Source organism: Procambarus clarkii, chromosome 4 (assembly GCF_040958095.1).
Source record: "Procambarus clarkii isolate CNS0578487 chromosome 4, FALCON_Pclarkii_2.0, whole genome shotgun sequence".
In the NCBI taxonomy this organism is placed as follows: Eukaryota; Metazoa; Arthropoda; class Malacostraca; order Decapoda; family Cambaridae; genus Procambarus; species Procambarus clarkii.
In genome coordinates this window covers 2753060-2765406 of record NC_091153.1, presented here as the reverse complement: position 1 = coordinate 2765406, position 12347 = coordinate 2753060, and the positions used below count along the sequence as shown (strand labels likewise).

At 51.7% G+C, this 12347-nt stretch overlaps 1 protein-coding gene and 1 pseudogene across 3 annotated transcripts in view; both read right to left on the bottom strand.

The window, feature by feature from the left end:
- Window positions 1-12347, bottom strand: part of LOC123752012 (protein Shroom) — a 428159-nt gene that overhangs the window by 381502 nt on the left and 34310 nt on the right. Inside the window, exon 1 of one of the 3 annotated variants that reach the window (XM_069332277.1) lies at window positions 11039-11674. The exons of the other annotated variants lie outside the window; for them this stretch is intronic. Coding sequence (XP_069188378.1) covers window positions 11039-11154 — 116 coding nt within the window. The 5' untranslated portion in view covers window positions 11155-11674. Of the gene's footprint in view, window positions 1-11038; window positions 11675-12347 lie in introns of those variants that run through there. 3 annotated transcript variants of the gene reach the window in all.
- LOC123752901 (5S ribosomal RNA) lies at window positions 3359-3478 on the bottom strand (annotated as a pseudogene).

The window sequence follows — 12347 nt, the reverse complement described above, 5'->3', positions numbered from 1 at the left end:
CACGTGCGTGCTAATCACCGTGTATCCTACCACAATAATAAAACTGCATACTTACAATCATTACTATGTGCGCGCGCACTAATTTGTACGTGTGCGTTACAGACTTTAACTCACGTCTTAAAAGTCACTTAAAACAGCGGAATAAAAGTCTGAATTCCTTTACAGAAAACGACGGTGTATATTACGCCAGACTGAAGCATTTTAAGTCATCGCTGTAAGCTGGTGACGCAACTACCACACCAGCTATGGTGCACCATGTACCTTGGGCTATCTTACGTGGCTAGACCCGGGGCTATGGCTATCTTACGTGTCTAGACACGGGGCACTGGCTATGGCTATCTTACGTGGCTAGACCCGGGGCTATGGCTATCTTACGTGGCTAGACCCGGGGTACTGGCTATGGCTATCTTACGTAGCTAGTCCCGGTGCTATGGCTATCTTAAGTAGCTAGACCCGGGGCTATGGCTATGGCTATCTTACGTAGCTAGACCCGAGGTACTGGCTATGGCTATCTTAAGTAGCTAGACCCGGGGCTATGGCTATCTTACCGTCTATATGTAAGATAGCCTGATAACACCACTCTACGGGGAGGTGTGATATCTTCCATATCTTCCACTCGGATGGAAGATATGGTATAGCCGATGACACTCCTGTCAGTTACAGCCCCGCTCCTGTGCCAGGTAAGTCCACTACGGGATCACCATAGTCCGTGCTACTTGGAACTTTTTTTGTTCCCAGTAGTAGAATCTATAACAACAAAAACAACAACACTCCTGTCTCCTGTGTGGTACTGTATCAAAGGCATTTTGGCAGTCCAGAAATATGCAGGTCAACCCTGCCTTCTCTGTCTTGCCTTATTTCATCTTGTTCAACACCCTGGTGAGAGATTAACATATGGAGGGACGAGAGCATCCTCGCAGCATCCGCTCAAGCCGGTAGAGGATGCTCGAAGATCATCTTAACGTCTTATACATCATCTTAACCCACTAAGATCTCCCTACATGAGGTGGGGGGGGAGGGGGGAGAGAGAGCAGTAATGGAACGGAAAAATCCAATGTGTACACAAGAGGCTGAAACCGTCATTCCCTTCCAGATAAAAAAATCAAACACTTCACTATTCCGGAAACGTTTGACTTCAACAGCAACAAAGCCCAAAGGAAACATCTTTATTTCGGAAATAAAATGTTGTGCCTCTTTAAGTCAGGTCTTTCTGATCTGATTCCCAAGATGAAGCACTTGAGGGCTCTGGAGACCAACGGGGGAAGAGGCGCCCCAACAAAGGAATCGTGTCCGGGCGAACAAGACGGAAGCTCCTGGTGCTACTCTCATCTTCCAACAGATGTTGAGCACACACACCTGCCCCACATGTGTTACACCTGCCCTACATGTGTTACGCATGCCCTATAGGGCAGTGTTTCGCATACCACACAGATGTTACTCCCTGCAGGTGCAGCAACACATGTCCCACAGGTGCTACAAGTGACCCCGTACAGGTGTCACGCATGCCCTGCCTTTATTGGAAATCACCTGATGACATGTCTAATCGTCTAGTTACACCTGTTTCATCGCCTCCATGAAAATCGCGCCAGGGTCGAGCCACCCCCGGCACACGCCCGCGACCCCGGCACACGCCCGCGACCCCGGCACACGCCCGCGACCCCGGCACACGCCCGCGACGCCCGGTCTTAAAGGTCAAGCCACGACCCGCTGGGGGCATAAAGGTATTGTCTGTGTATCTCGACTCTATCAATAATATTTCCAGCGTGGTGTCCAATCAGTGGCCATCAGGCGCACACCCACTAATGTACAAGACACTGCCACGCCCCCCAGTTGTAATGAGACGCGCCCCACGCCCAAGACGCTGGCTGACCCTCTGCCACGCCCCCCAGCTGTAGCGAGGCGCGCCCCATGCCCAAGACGCTGACCTTTTGACCTCTGTCCTCCTCCACATGCTCGCTCCACATGTCTTAGATACTGATTTAACAGATCTTTTATAAACATGTATTGGGAGAGGATTTCTCCTCTTCCAATTAAAGCAAGATGCAAGAACACTAGTCAGAGGGATAGAAGCCCTAAACAAGAAAATAATCAATACAGAATATGTAGTTATATAATATGAAATATGTTTAAATGAAAACTTGGAGGCGACTTGAGCCGACATCAGAGCAGGACAGACACACTATCTTGCTCCGATGATGGCGAATTGAGCCGAAAACACGTTCGGCATTCTTTCTTTTTTCAATTGTGGGTTTGCTGCATATTATATATTGTACACATATACATACACACACGTACACATACACTGTACTGCTAAATCCAAGAAGCCATTTGTAAACAAAGCACATTGTGAGTCTGCCACACCACACCAATAACGGAAGGTTCGCAATGTCAAATAATTTTCTCTGGAATTCAAGAACTCGTAATAAAAATAATATTGCCATCACCAACATGAAACCTTTACAGGATGAGCGCGTGGAGGCGGGCACGCCCAGGGGTCGCTCTGCCTCGTACACTAAACCACTAACAAATGTATTTTGAGTGTTCACTAGGAGTGTAACAGGAGTGTAACAGGAGTGTAACAGGAGCTGGTCATGGGTGAACAAGTGAGGTGTGGGTTCAGAGAGGCCAGTTGGGAACCACCCAATTATAATCACAGTGGCGTTTGGGGGGGGGGGGGGGGTCGTTAGTGCTTCACGGGTCTGCTGCACCACCAAGACGGAATCTCTTGACAGCATTCCGAGCCCAAATACCTACTCCCCAAGAGATAAGAGATAAGGTATAGAGGTAGACGTTGTTATATGTAAATGCCAGCCTAGCCATCATGCAACAGGAGGGAGGCCTTGCATACCTGTATGCCTTGCAAGACCATCACAATGGGGCATTAAGCATATGCCTTGTCAGTGTGTGTGTCAGCGTGCGTGCGCATCCTGGCACGGGCGCGCTGCCCGGTACACGACAGCCTCCTTGACACACACACACAAGTGACAAGTCATATATCTTGCAAGTGCATCCATATATTAATATGTAAGATGTTGCATATGGGACCCAGGGACCCAAAATATATGGTTGCATATATTTTTCTTATATTTAACACTGCTTCCGGATCAGCAACACGTTTGTGACGGGTACGTACCACAGCTGTCATGACGGGTACGTACCACAGCTGTCATGACGGGTACGTACCACAGCTGTCATGACGGGTACGTACCACAGCTGTCATGACGGGTACGTACCACAGCTGTCATGACGGGTACGTACCACAGCTGTCATGACGGGTACGTACCACAGCTGTCATGACGGGTACGTACCACAGCTGTCATGGTGACCTTCCAAGAACCTGTCCACGTGCCAAATTTAATGCCAACAGCATTTGGTGTTCCCAGGCGGTCACCCATCCAAGTACTAACCAAACCCAGCGTTGCTTAACGTCGCTGATCGGACCAGTAACGGTGTTCACAATGTGGTATATGGCGTTGGTGGGGGTCTGGACTCATCCAGGGCCCCCCCCCCCTGGGGGCTAGGAGGCTCAGGGCGGGGATAGGTGCGTGGATAGACTCAGGCAGGAAGATGGGTGGAGAAGGGGTACGAGAAGAGAGAGAAGAGATGAGAGAGAGAGAGAGATGAGAGAGAGAGAGAGAGATGAGAGAGAGAGAGAGATGAGAGAGAGAGAGAGATGAGAGAGAGAGAGAGATGAGAGAGAGAGAGAGATGAGAGAGAGAGAGAGATGAGAGAGAGAGAGAGATGAGAGAGAGAGAGAGATGAGAGAGAGAGAGAGATGAGAGAGAGAGAGAGATGAGAGAGAGAGAGAGATGAGAGAGAGAGAGAGATGAGAGAGAGAGAGAGATGAGAGAGAGAGAGAGATGAGAGAGAGAGAGAGATGAGAGAGAGAGAGAGATGAGAGAGAGAGAGAGATGAGAGAGAGAGAGAGATGAGAGAGAGAGAGAGATGAGAGAGAGAGAGAGATGAGAGAGAGAGAGAGATGAGAGAGAGAGAGAGATGAGAGAGAGAGAGAGATGAGAGAGAGAGAGAGATGAGAGAGAGAGAGAGATGAGAGAGAGAGAGAGATGAGAGAGAGAGAGAGATGAGAGAGAGAGAGAGATGAGAGAGAGAGAGAGATGAGAGAGAGAGAGAGATGAGAGAGAGAGAGAGATGAGAGAGAGAGAGAGATGAGAGAGAGAGAGAGATGAGAGAGAGAGAGAGATGAGAGAGAGAGATGAGAGAGAGAGAGAGATGAGAGAGAGAGAGAGATGAGAGAGAGAGAGAGATGAGAGAGAGAGAGATGAGAGAGAGAGAGATGAGAGAGAGAGATGAGAGAGAGAGATGAGAGAGATGAGAGAGAGAGATGAGAGAGAGAGATGAGAGAGATGAGATAGAGAGAGATGAGATAGAGAGAGATGAGAGCGAGAGAGCAGAGAGAGAGAGGAGAGCAGATAGAGATATATGAGAAAAATATGCAGAGGTATAGGAGAGAAAATGGGAAACAGGCAGGTGTTTCTACACTAAATATTCCGTTGGTGTTGGGATTTGGTCTCGACCAGCCCAGACAGCCGGCTCAGCCCTACCAGCTAGCTGGCCGACCAGCCTGATGAGCGCAGCAAAGCCGTGTGTGGTGTAGTGGACCAGTTGGTGTGTGGATAACGGGTTGGGCGGCCAGTTCATCACCGAACAAAGAGTAGTAGGCTGGTGTGGGTGGTGGTGGTGGTGTGGGTGGTGGTGGTGGTGGTGTGGGTGGTGGTGGTGTGGGTGGTGGTGGTGTGGGTGGTGGTGTGGGTGGTGGTGGTGGTGTGGGTGGTGGTGGTGGTGGTGTGGGTGGTGGTGGTGTGGGTGGTGGTGGTGGTGGTGTGGGTGGTGGTGGTGTGGGTGGTGGTGGTGGTGGTGTGGGTGGTGGTGGTGGTGTGGGTGGTGGTGTGGGTGGTGGTGGTGGTGTGGGTGGTGGTGGTGGTGTGGGTGGTGGTGGTGGTGTGGGTGGTGGTGGTGGTGGTGTGGGTGGTGGTGGTGGTGTGGGTGGTGGTGGTGGTGTGGGTGGTGGTGGTGGTGTGGGTGGTGGTGTGGGTGGTGGTGGTGGTGTGGGTGGTGGTGTGGGTGGTGGTGGTGTGGGTGGTGGTGGTGTGGGTGGTGGTGGTGTGGGTGGTGGTGGTGTGGGTGGTGGTGGTGTGGGTGGTGGTGGTGGTGGTGGTGGTGTGGGTGGTGGTGGTGTGGGTGGTGGTGGTGGTGTGGGTGGTGGTGGTGGTGGTGGTGGTGTGGGTGGTGGTGGTGGTGTGGGTGGTGGTGGTGGTGTGGGTGGTGGTGTGGGTGGTGGTGGTGGTGTGGGTGGTGGTGGTGGTGTGGGTGGTGGTGGTGGTGTGGGTGGTGGTGGTGGTGTGGGTGGTGGTGGTGGTGTGGGTGGGTGGTGGTGGTGTGGGTGGGTGGTGTGGGTGGTGGTGGTGTGGGTGGTGGTGGTGTGGGTGGTGGTGTGGGTGGTGGTGGTGTGGGTGGTGGTGGTGTGGGTAGTGGTGGTGGTGGTGTGGGTGGTGGTGGTGTGGGTGGTGTGGGTGGTGGTGGTGTGGGTGGTGTGGGTGGTGGTGGTGTGGGTGGTGGTGGTGTGGGTGTGGGTGGTGGTGGTGGTGGTGGTGTGGGTGGTGGTGGTGTGGGTGGTGGTGGTGTGGGTGGTGGTGGTGTGGGTGGTGGTGGTGTGGGTGGTGGTGGTGGTGTGGGGTGGTGGTAGTGTGGGTGGTGGTGGTGGTGGTGGTGGTGGTGGTGGTGGTGGTGGTGTGGGTGGTGGTGTGGGTGGTGGTGGTGTGGGTGGTGGTGGTGGTGTGGGTGGTGGTGTGGGTGGTGGTGGTGTGGGTGGTGGTGGTGTGGGTGGTGGTGGTGTGGGTGGTGGTGTGGGTGGTGGTGGTGGTGGTGTGGGTGGTGGTGGTGTGGGTGGTGGTTGTGGTGGTGTGGGTGGTGGTGTGGGTGGTGGTGGTGGTGGTGTGGGTGGTGGTGGTTGTGGTGGTGTGGGTGGTGGTGTGGGTGGTGGTGGTGGTGGTGTGGGTGGTGGTGGTGGTGTGGGTGGTGGTGGTGGTGGTGTGGGTGGTGGTGGTGGTGGTGGTGGTGGTGTGGGTGGTGGTGGTGGTGGTGTGGGTGGTGGTGGTGGTGTGGGTGGTGGTGGTGGTGTGGGTGGTGGTGGTGGTGGTGGTGTGGGTGGTGGTGGTGGTGTGGGTGTGGGTGGTGGTGGTGGTGTGGGTGGTGGTGGTGGTGTGGGTGGTGGTGGTAGTGTGGGTGGAGGTTACCTAATAGTGCCTACGAAGGAGTGAGGTTTAGCTCGTTATGCATTCTCCAGAGACCAGGGGAAGGGACCAATCAGGAGGCGGCGCCAAGCCATTACGACTGTATAGCACTAGGAAGGGGGTCTGGGTAAGGATTCGGGATGGGACGGTGGAAAGGAATGGTGCCCAACCACTTGTGGACGGTCGGGGATTGAACGCCGACCTGCATTAAGCAAGACTACCGTCCACCGTAAGTGGTTGGGCTTGTCCAGATACAAATACGTAACACCAGGAGCCTGTACACCAGTAGATTGACGGTTGAAAGGCGGGATCAAAGAGCCGAAGCTCAACCCAAGCAAGCACAACTAGGTGAGTACAAGGAGGAAAAGTTTTCTGGTGATTCAAAGTCTTCAAGCACTTGAAAACTCCTACAGGACCAACAACAAGACCCTCACAATAACAATGATAAATAACCTGTTTGCTGCAGATGTTGTTGTTTAAGATTCAGCTACTGAGAACAAAAGTTCCAAGTAGCACGGTCTATGGTGAGCCCGTAGTGGCCTTACCAACACAGAATAAAGGGTTTAGAAGCTCTCTTGTATAGCCACCATCCTACATATATATAACTCATCATGATCACAAAGAAATCACAATAGCGTGATGTATATTAATGAGAAATTTATATATTTTGATATGAGAACATCATCCTGATCTGAAGGTGGCCCACCTTAAGATCTTCCCTCACCTTGGGTTCACACCTTGGACCCCACTACCCGCAAGCCAGCAAGCCAGCCGGGGAGCTGGTCGGGCGAGCGGACAGCACAATGGACTTGTGATCCTGTGGTCACGGGTTCGATCCTGGGCGCCGGCGAGAAACAATGGGCAGAGTTTCTTTCACCCTATGCCTCTGTTACCTAGCAGTAAAATAGGTACCTGGGTGTTAGTCAGCTGTCACGGGCTGCTTCCTGGGGGGTGGAGGCCTAGTCGAGGACCGGGCCGCGGGGACACTAAAAAGCCCCGAAATCATCTCAAGATAATCTCAAGATAACATAGTGTAGGTGGGCCAATCGTAAAATCCTGGTTGGGCACCAGTTTGGGTCTTCAGAACCTCCTAGTGAATTCACTCGTGTTCCAGATTGGTCAACTTTTATTTTATCGTGTCCGAGTGGGTCGAGGCTCGTTACAGCGTCATATGCTGTGGTGGCTGAGGTGATCAGCCCTCAACAGTGGAGAGGCCCGGGGTTCGAGCCCCGGTTCAAAACGATTCTTCTTAACGCATGTGGAGTTACACACACCAAGCTACACACTGCAGCTGTGGAAGCCACCTCCATCCACAAATTTAAGACCTGATTCAACAAGGAATTTGAATGTCAAACTTACATGACAACACAACAGGTAAATACAGAGTGTTAAGTACTGATACGCAAGTACGGCAGCATTCTCGCCGCCCCTAGGGATGCCGACACCTGGATTGTACCTGGATGAGGTTCTGAGAGCTGTTCTTACTCCCCCAAGCCCGGCCCGAGGCCAGGCGTGACTTGTGAGAGTTTGGTCCACCAGGCTGTAGCTTGGAGCGGCCCGCAGGCCCACATATACCTGCTTGATGGGGTTCTGGGAGTTGTTCTACTCCCCGAGGCCAGGCTTGACTTGTGAGAGCTTGGTCCACCAGACTTCCCATACATGGACAACTTATCTGAGCTGACCCCCGTGTTGGGGGGTCTGACCCCGTGCTGGGGTCCACCACGAGTGACCCAGAGGGACCCCCCCCCACCAGGTCAGCAGTGAGCCCCCTCACACCTGACCTTTTACCAACCACCACAATCAACTCCCTCACACTCATAACTCACTCCAGGGTTACAATCGCTCCATTCATAACGGCCAACGAAAGCCAATGACCTCTCTCGGTCCCTCCCCGAACACGCTTCCCCCGGGGATTACCTGTGCACGGTTGTCAGGGTTGTTTAATTGACTTCTGGAGGAGGAAGGGGGGATTGTTTTTGACGCGATATGACTGATTGTACGTAACTTGCGCGTGACTGTATGTACTTCGTGTGTTATTATATGCAGTTTGTATGTGATTGTATGTAACTTGTGCATAATTGTATGTACTTTGTGCATGACTATGTAGTTTAGTACTATGTTTTGGCCCAGATGGCCGGAGGATTGTGAGTCGGAAATTTGACTCACGCTGTTCACTCCCTTTGTCAGACCCGTTATTGAGTCTGCTGCCCCGGCATGGAACCCCTTACGTAAACAAAACTAGGAAAATGCAAAATAAAATATGCAAAAAGGCTCGTTCCTGAGCTAAGGGGACTGAGCAATGAAGAAAGACTGAGGGGAACTCGTGATACTGGAGAGAAAGAAGGAACATGACAGACATGTTAACGACATACACGATACCAAAGTTGACAAAGTCGACATAGAAGCAACGCTCAAATCAAGAGCAGAACGAGAGGACATAATTGGAAACTGGAAACACAGGCGAGTCACAGTGATGCCTGAAAGAAGTCTTCAGTCTTTCAGTCTTTCAGGAGTCTTAAGTGGAGCGGACTGGACTAGGAAGTTGCGAAGGCAATTCTGTACACAACTTTAGATGTAAACATGATAAGGAAAACCTATGAAGAGTGTCACTGTATTGAACTTCTGATGATCAGGCAAGTGGGCGTGGCCAGTGGGCGTGGCCAGTGTGGGCGTGGCCAGTGTGGGCGTGGCCAGGATGGGCGTGGCCAGTGTGGGCGTGGCCAGTGTGGGCGTGGTCAGCGTGGGGCGTGGCTGGTGAACGGTGTACCCGTTGATCTTCCTCGAGGCCCAAATAAGCACAACTGGACCTCACAATAGAGCCGGTTGACTGACTGATGACGACAGAGTCACCCAAGGTGGTGACACGGGCATGAGTAGCCCGTAGACAATATAGAGCCTCATAGAGCCTCTAGGAGTTGCTCTATCAGATAGCTCTAGAGCTACGACTAGATCTAGAGCACACACACACACACTATTATATATATATATATATATATATATATATATATATATATATATATATATATATATATATATATATATATATTAAACTTTTCATATATAACCTAAAATATTCAACCATAAAACAGTAATAAAAGCATAAGAAAAAGAACGCAAAAGTGAACATGAACGCAAAATGAAAAATAAAAATGAACATTTTCACAACTTTTAGTCAGAATTCTGTTGGACGCTGAGACAAAGTTGTAGAGGCTGAGACAAGGTGGTGGTGGAGGCTGAGACAAGGTGGTGGTGGAGGCTGAGACAAGGTGGTGGTGGAGGCTGAGACAAGGTGGTGGTGGAGGCTGAGACAAGGTGGTGGTGGAGGCTGAGACAAGGTGGTGGTGGAGGCTGAGACAAAGTGTGCAGAGTGTGAACCAGCCAACAATGCCTCACCCTGATAAGATCTCTCTCCTGTCTCCCTCCCGCCTCGGACACAAGGCTGTTAAAGCATATTTGTTTAGCGGGAAAATATATATATTAGATGTAAAATGGTGCGACGAAAGCTTTTGGGGGAGGTGGCTAACAAGACGCTGAGAGGGAGGTGGGAGGAAGAGAGGGAGGGGGGAGAGGGGGGGGGGAAGAGGGGGATGGAGAGGGGGGAAATGGAAGGGGGAAGAAAGATACTTAACCCAGCGTTAACCCTCCCATCCCCCCCCCCCTTTTCCGTCTGTCTGTCTGTGTCTGTCTGTCTGTCTGTCTGTCTGTCTGTCTGTCTGTCTAAATATTGTGGCGATTGTACTGTTGACTAAGTCAGTCAACAGTCAGTGTGGGCCTCCAAGCGACAGCCTGGTGGACCTCCTGATTGATACCTGCTTGATGGGGTTCTGGGAGTTGTTCTACTGCCCAAGCCCGGCCCGAGGCCAGGCTTGACTTGTGAGAGTTTGGTCCACCAGGCTGTTGCTTGGAGCGGCCCGCAGGCCCACATATACCTGCTTGATGGGGTTCTGGGAGTTGTTCTACTCCCCAAGCCCGGCCCGAGGCCAGGCTTGACTTGTGAGAGTTTGGTCCACCAGGCTGTTGCTTGGAGCGGCCCGCTGGTGTATATGAGTATATGAATGTATATACGCATATACACTCAGGTGATGAGCATACATACGCTTGAGTGTATACACACAAATACTGTGTGATGCTACACAATATTCATCTATATACATCCATATGTGCTGAAATACCTACGAAGAACCACACACACACACACCCCCGCCCCCCCCCCCCCCACACACACACACAGCTCCCTGACAAGAGAGAGTAATCTAAAGTTTAGCTGCCAACACCCACACATCGTGTCAGCAAGGCGGACAGTCCGCCTGCTATCAATCTACATTTCTCATATCTAACCTTTATGGCGGCTTGCTCTCCCTCCATACCTCTCTCACCCTCTTTCTCACTCTGTCTACCTCCTCAACCATCCCCCCTCCCCCCCCCAGGGGTTGAGATATCATAACCCTGGGGATGGGGGGTTGAGATATCACTCCCTTCGCTATCACAGGTATGAGGGGTACGGGGTCGAGGGTTGAAGGAACGTGAAATATTTCATCAGTACAACACATATGGTAAGAATTAAGACCAGATTTTTAAATAAATAAATTACTATACACAAATGAGTGACAAGGGGTCATTTAGATAGTGAAGGGCCTTGGTTGGGGGTGTGGGAGACATGTTAGGGGCATCCCCAGTAGAGAGAGTAGTTATGAAGCGACAATATGAAGCCTGAGAGTGAATACGCCACCAGCTACAGTACTGAAAGCTACTGCCAACCTCTGCTACCACAGCCCGGACATCATTACCTGTTACAGCCACATTCCATCAAGGACTTGGGACGCCGTCTGCTGCTGCTGCTGCTGTGTCTGCCGCTGCTGCTGCTGCTGCGACGGGTCTTACTGCTGTACCGCCACTTCAGCATGGTGCTTACCGCCGCCACGTGGCACTAATTACAGGCACAGTGCCGTACAGCAGTCATATACGCTACTCGCAAGCAGCGGTGCACGATGGCGTGACCACAAGAGGCCAGGTGTGGGGCCAGGGACCACGTGTGTGGCCAGGGACCACGTGTGTGGCCAGGGACCACGTGTGTGGCCAGGGACCAGGTGTGGGGCCAGGGGCCACGCCCCCAGGTCACCACGTGTTCACATCACCATGGCGCCTCAGGAAAGCGCCTCTCCACTCCCCAAACAACACTCAAGTCCCGATTCCCAGCGTAAGAAATAATCAACATATCACTTTATCACAGGCACCTCACACATACCAAGCCTGGCACGCCTCGAGCTCCACAATAATAGGCTGCTGGATCAACCAGGCCAAGCACAACACGATAAAGTTAATGAGAAGCTCGCGCGACCCACTCTCACCAAAACAGCTTCCCTTGCCACCGCTCACTACCAGCTCACACAAGCCATATATATATAATGTCAACAAGGGGAAGCGAGTCTAGCCAGCACACACAACACTCCTTGACTGAGGATCTCATGTGGTATCACCACCTTATCTCCACTATCACACACTTATCGCCTGCCACCCTCAGTAATTCACCACGAAATTGCACAGTGGCTAAAACAACAACTCCAATACACAATCATACAGCTATCGTAGACCAACCCGTTCTCGCAAATTCGTAAAGTCAATATTGACTTATTAAATTTGCGAGAACGGGTTGCGTAGACTCATTTGGGAACACTACACCAGAAATCACAATTACGTGATGCGTCAAATGAACAAAATATATTTTGACCATGTCGTAGCTCATCAGTCGATTAAGGCAGCGTCTGGGACGCTAAGGACGCAGGTTTGAATCCTCGTCACGGCCCTTGTGGATTTGTTCATTTTGGAAATCGATGGGAAGGGAAGGGAACTATCAGGGGGGAAAGCGCCAAGCCATTACGACTATCTAGCACTAGGAAGAGGGTTAGGATAAGGATTTGGGATGTGACGGAGGGTAAGGAATGGTGCCCAACCACTTGGAAGGTCGGGCTCGTCTAAATCTTCAATCTCGTACACTAGGATGGTTTTCTTTGTATGTGAAGAGGCCTGACAGCTCAGTGGACAGCGCTTCGAATTCATAGTCTTGAGGTTCCGGGTTCGATTCCCGGTGGAGGAGGA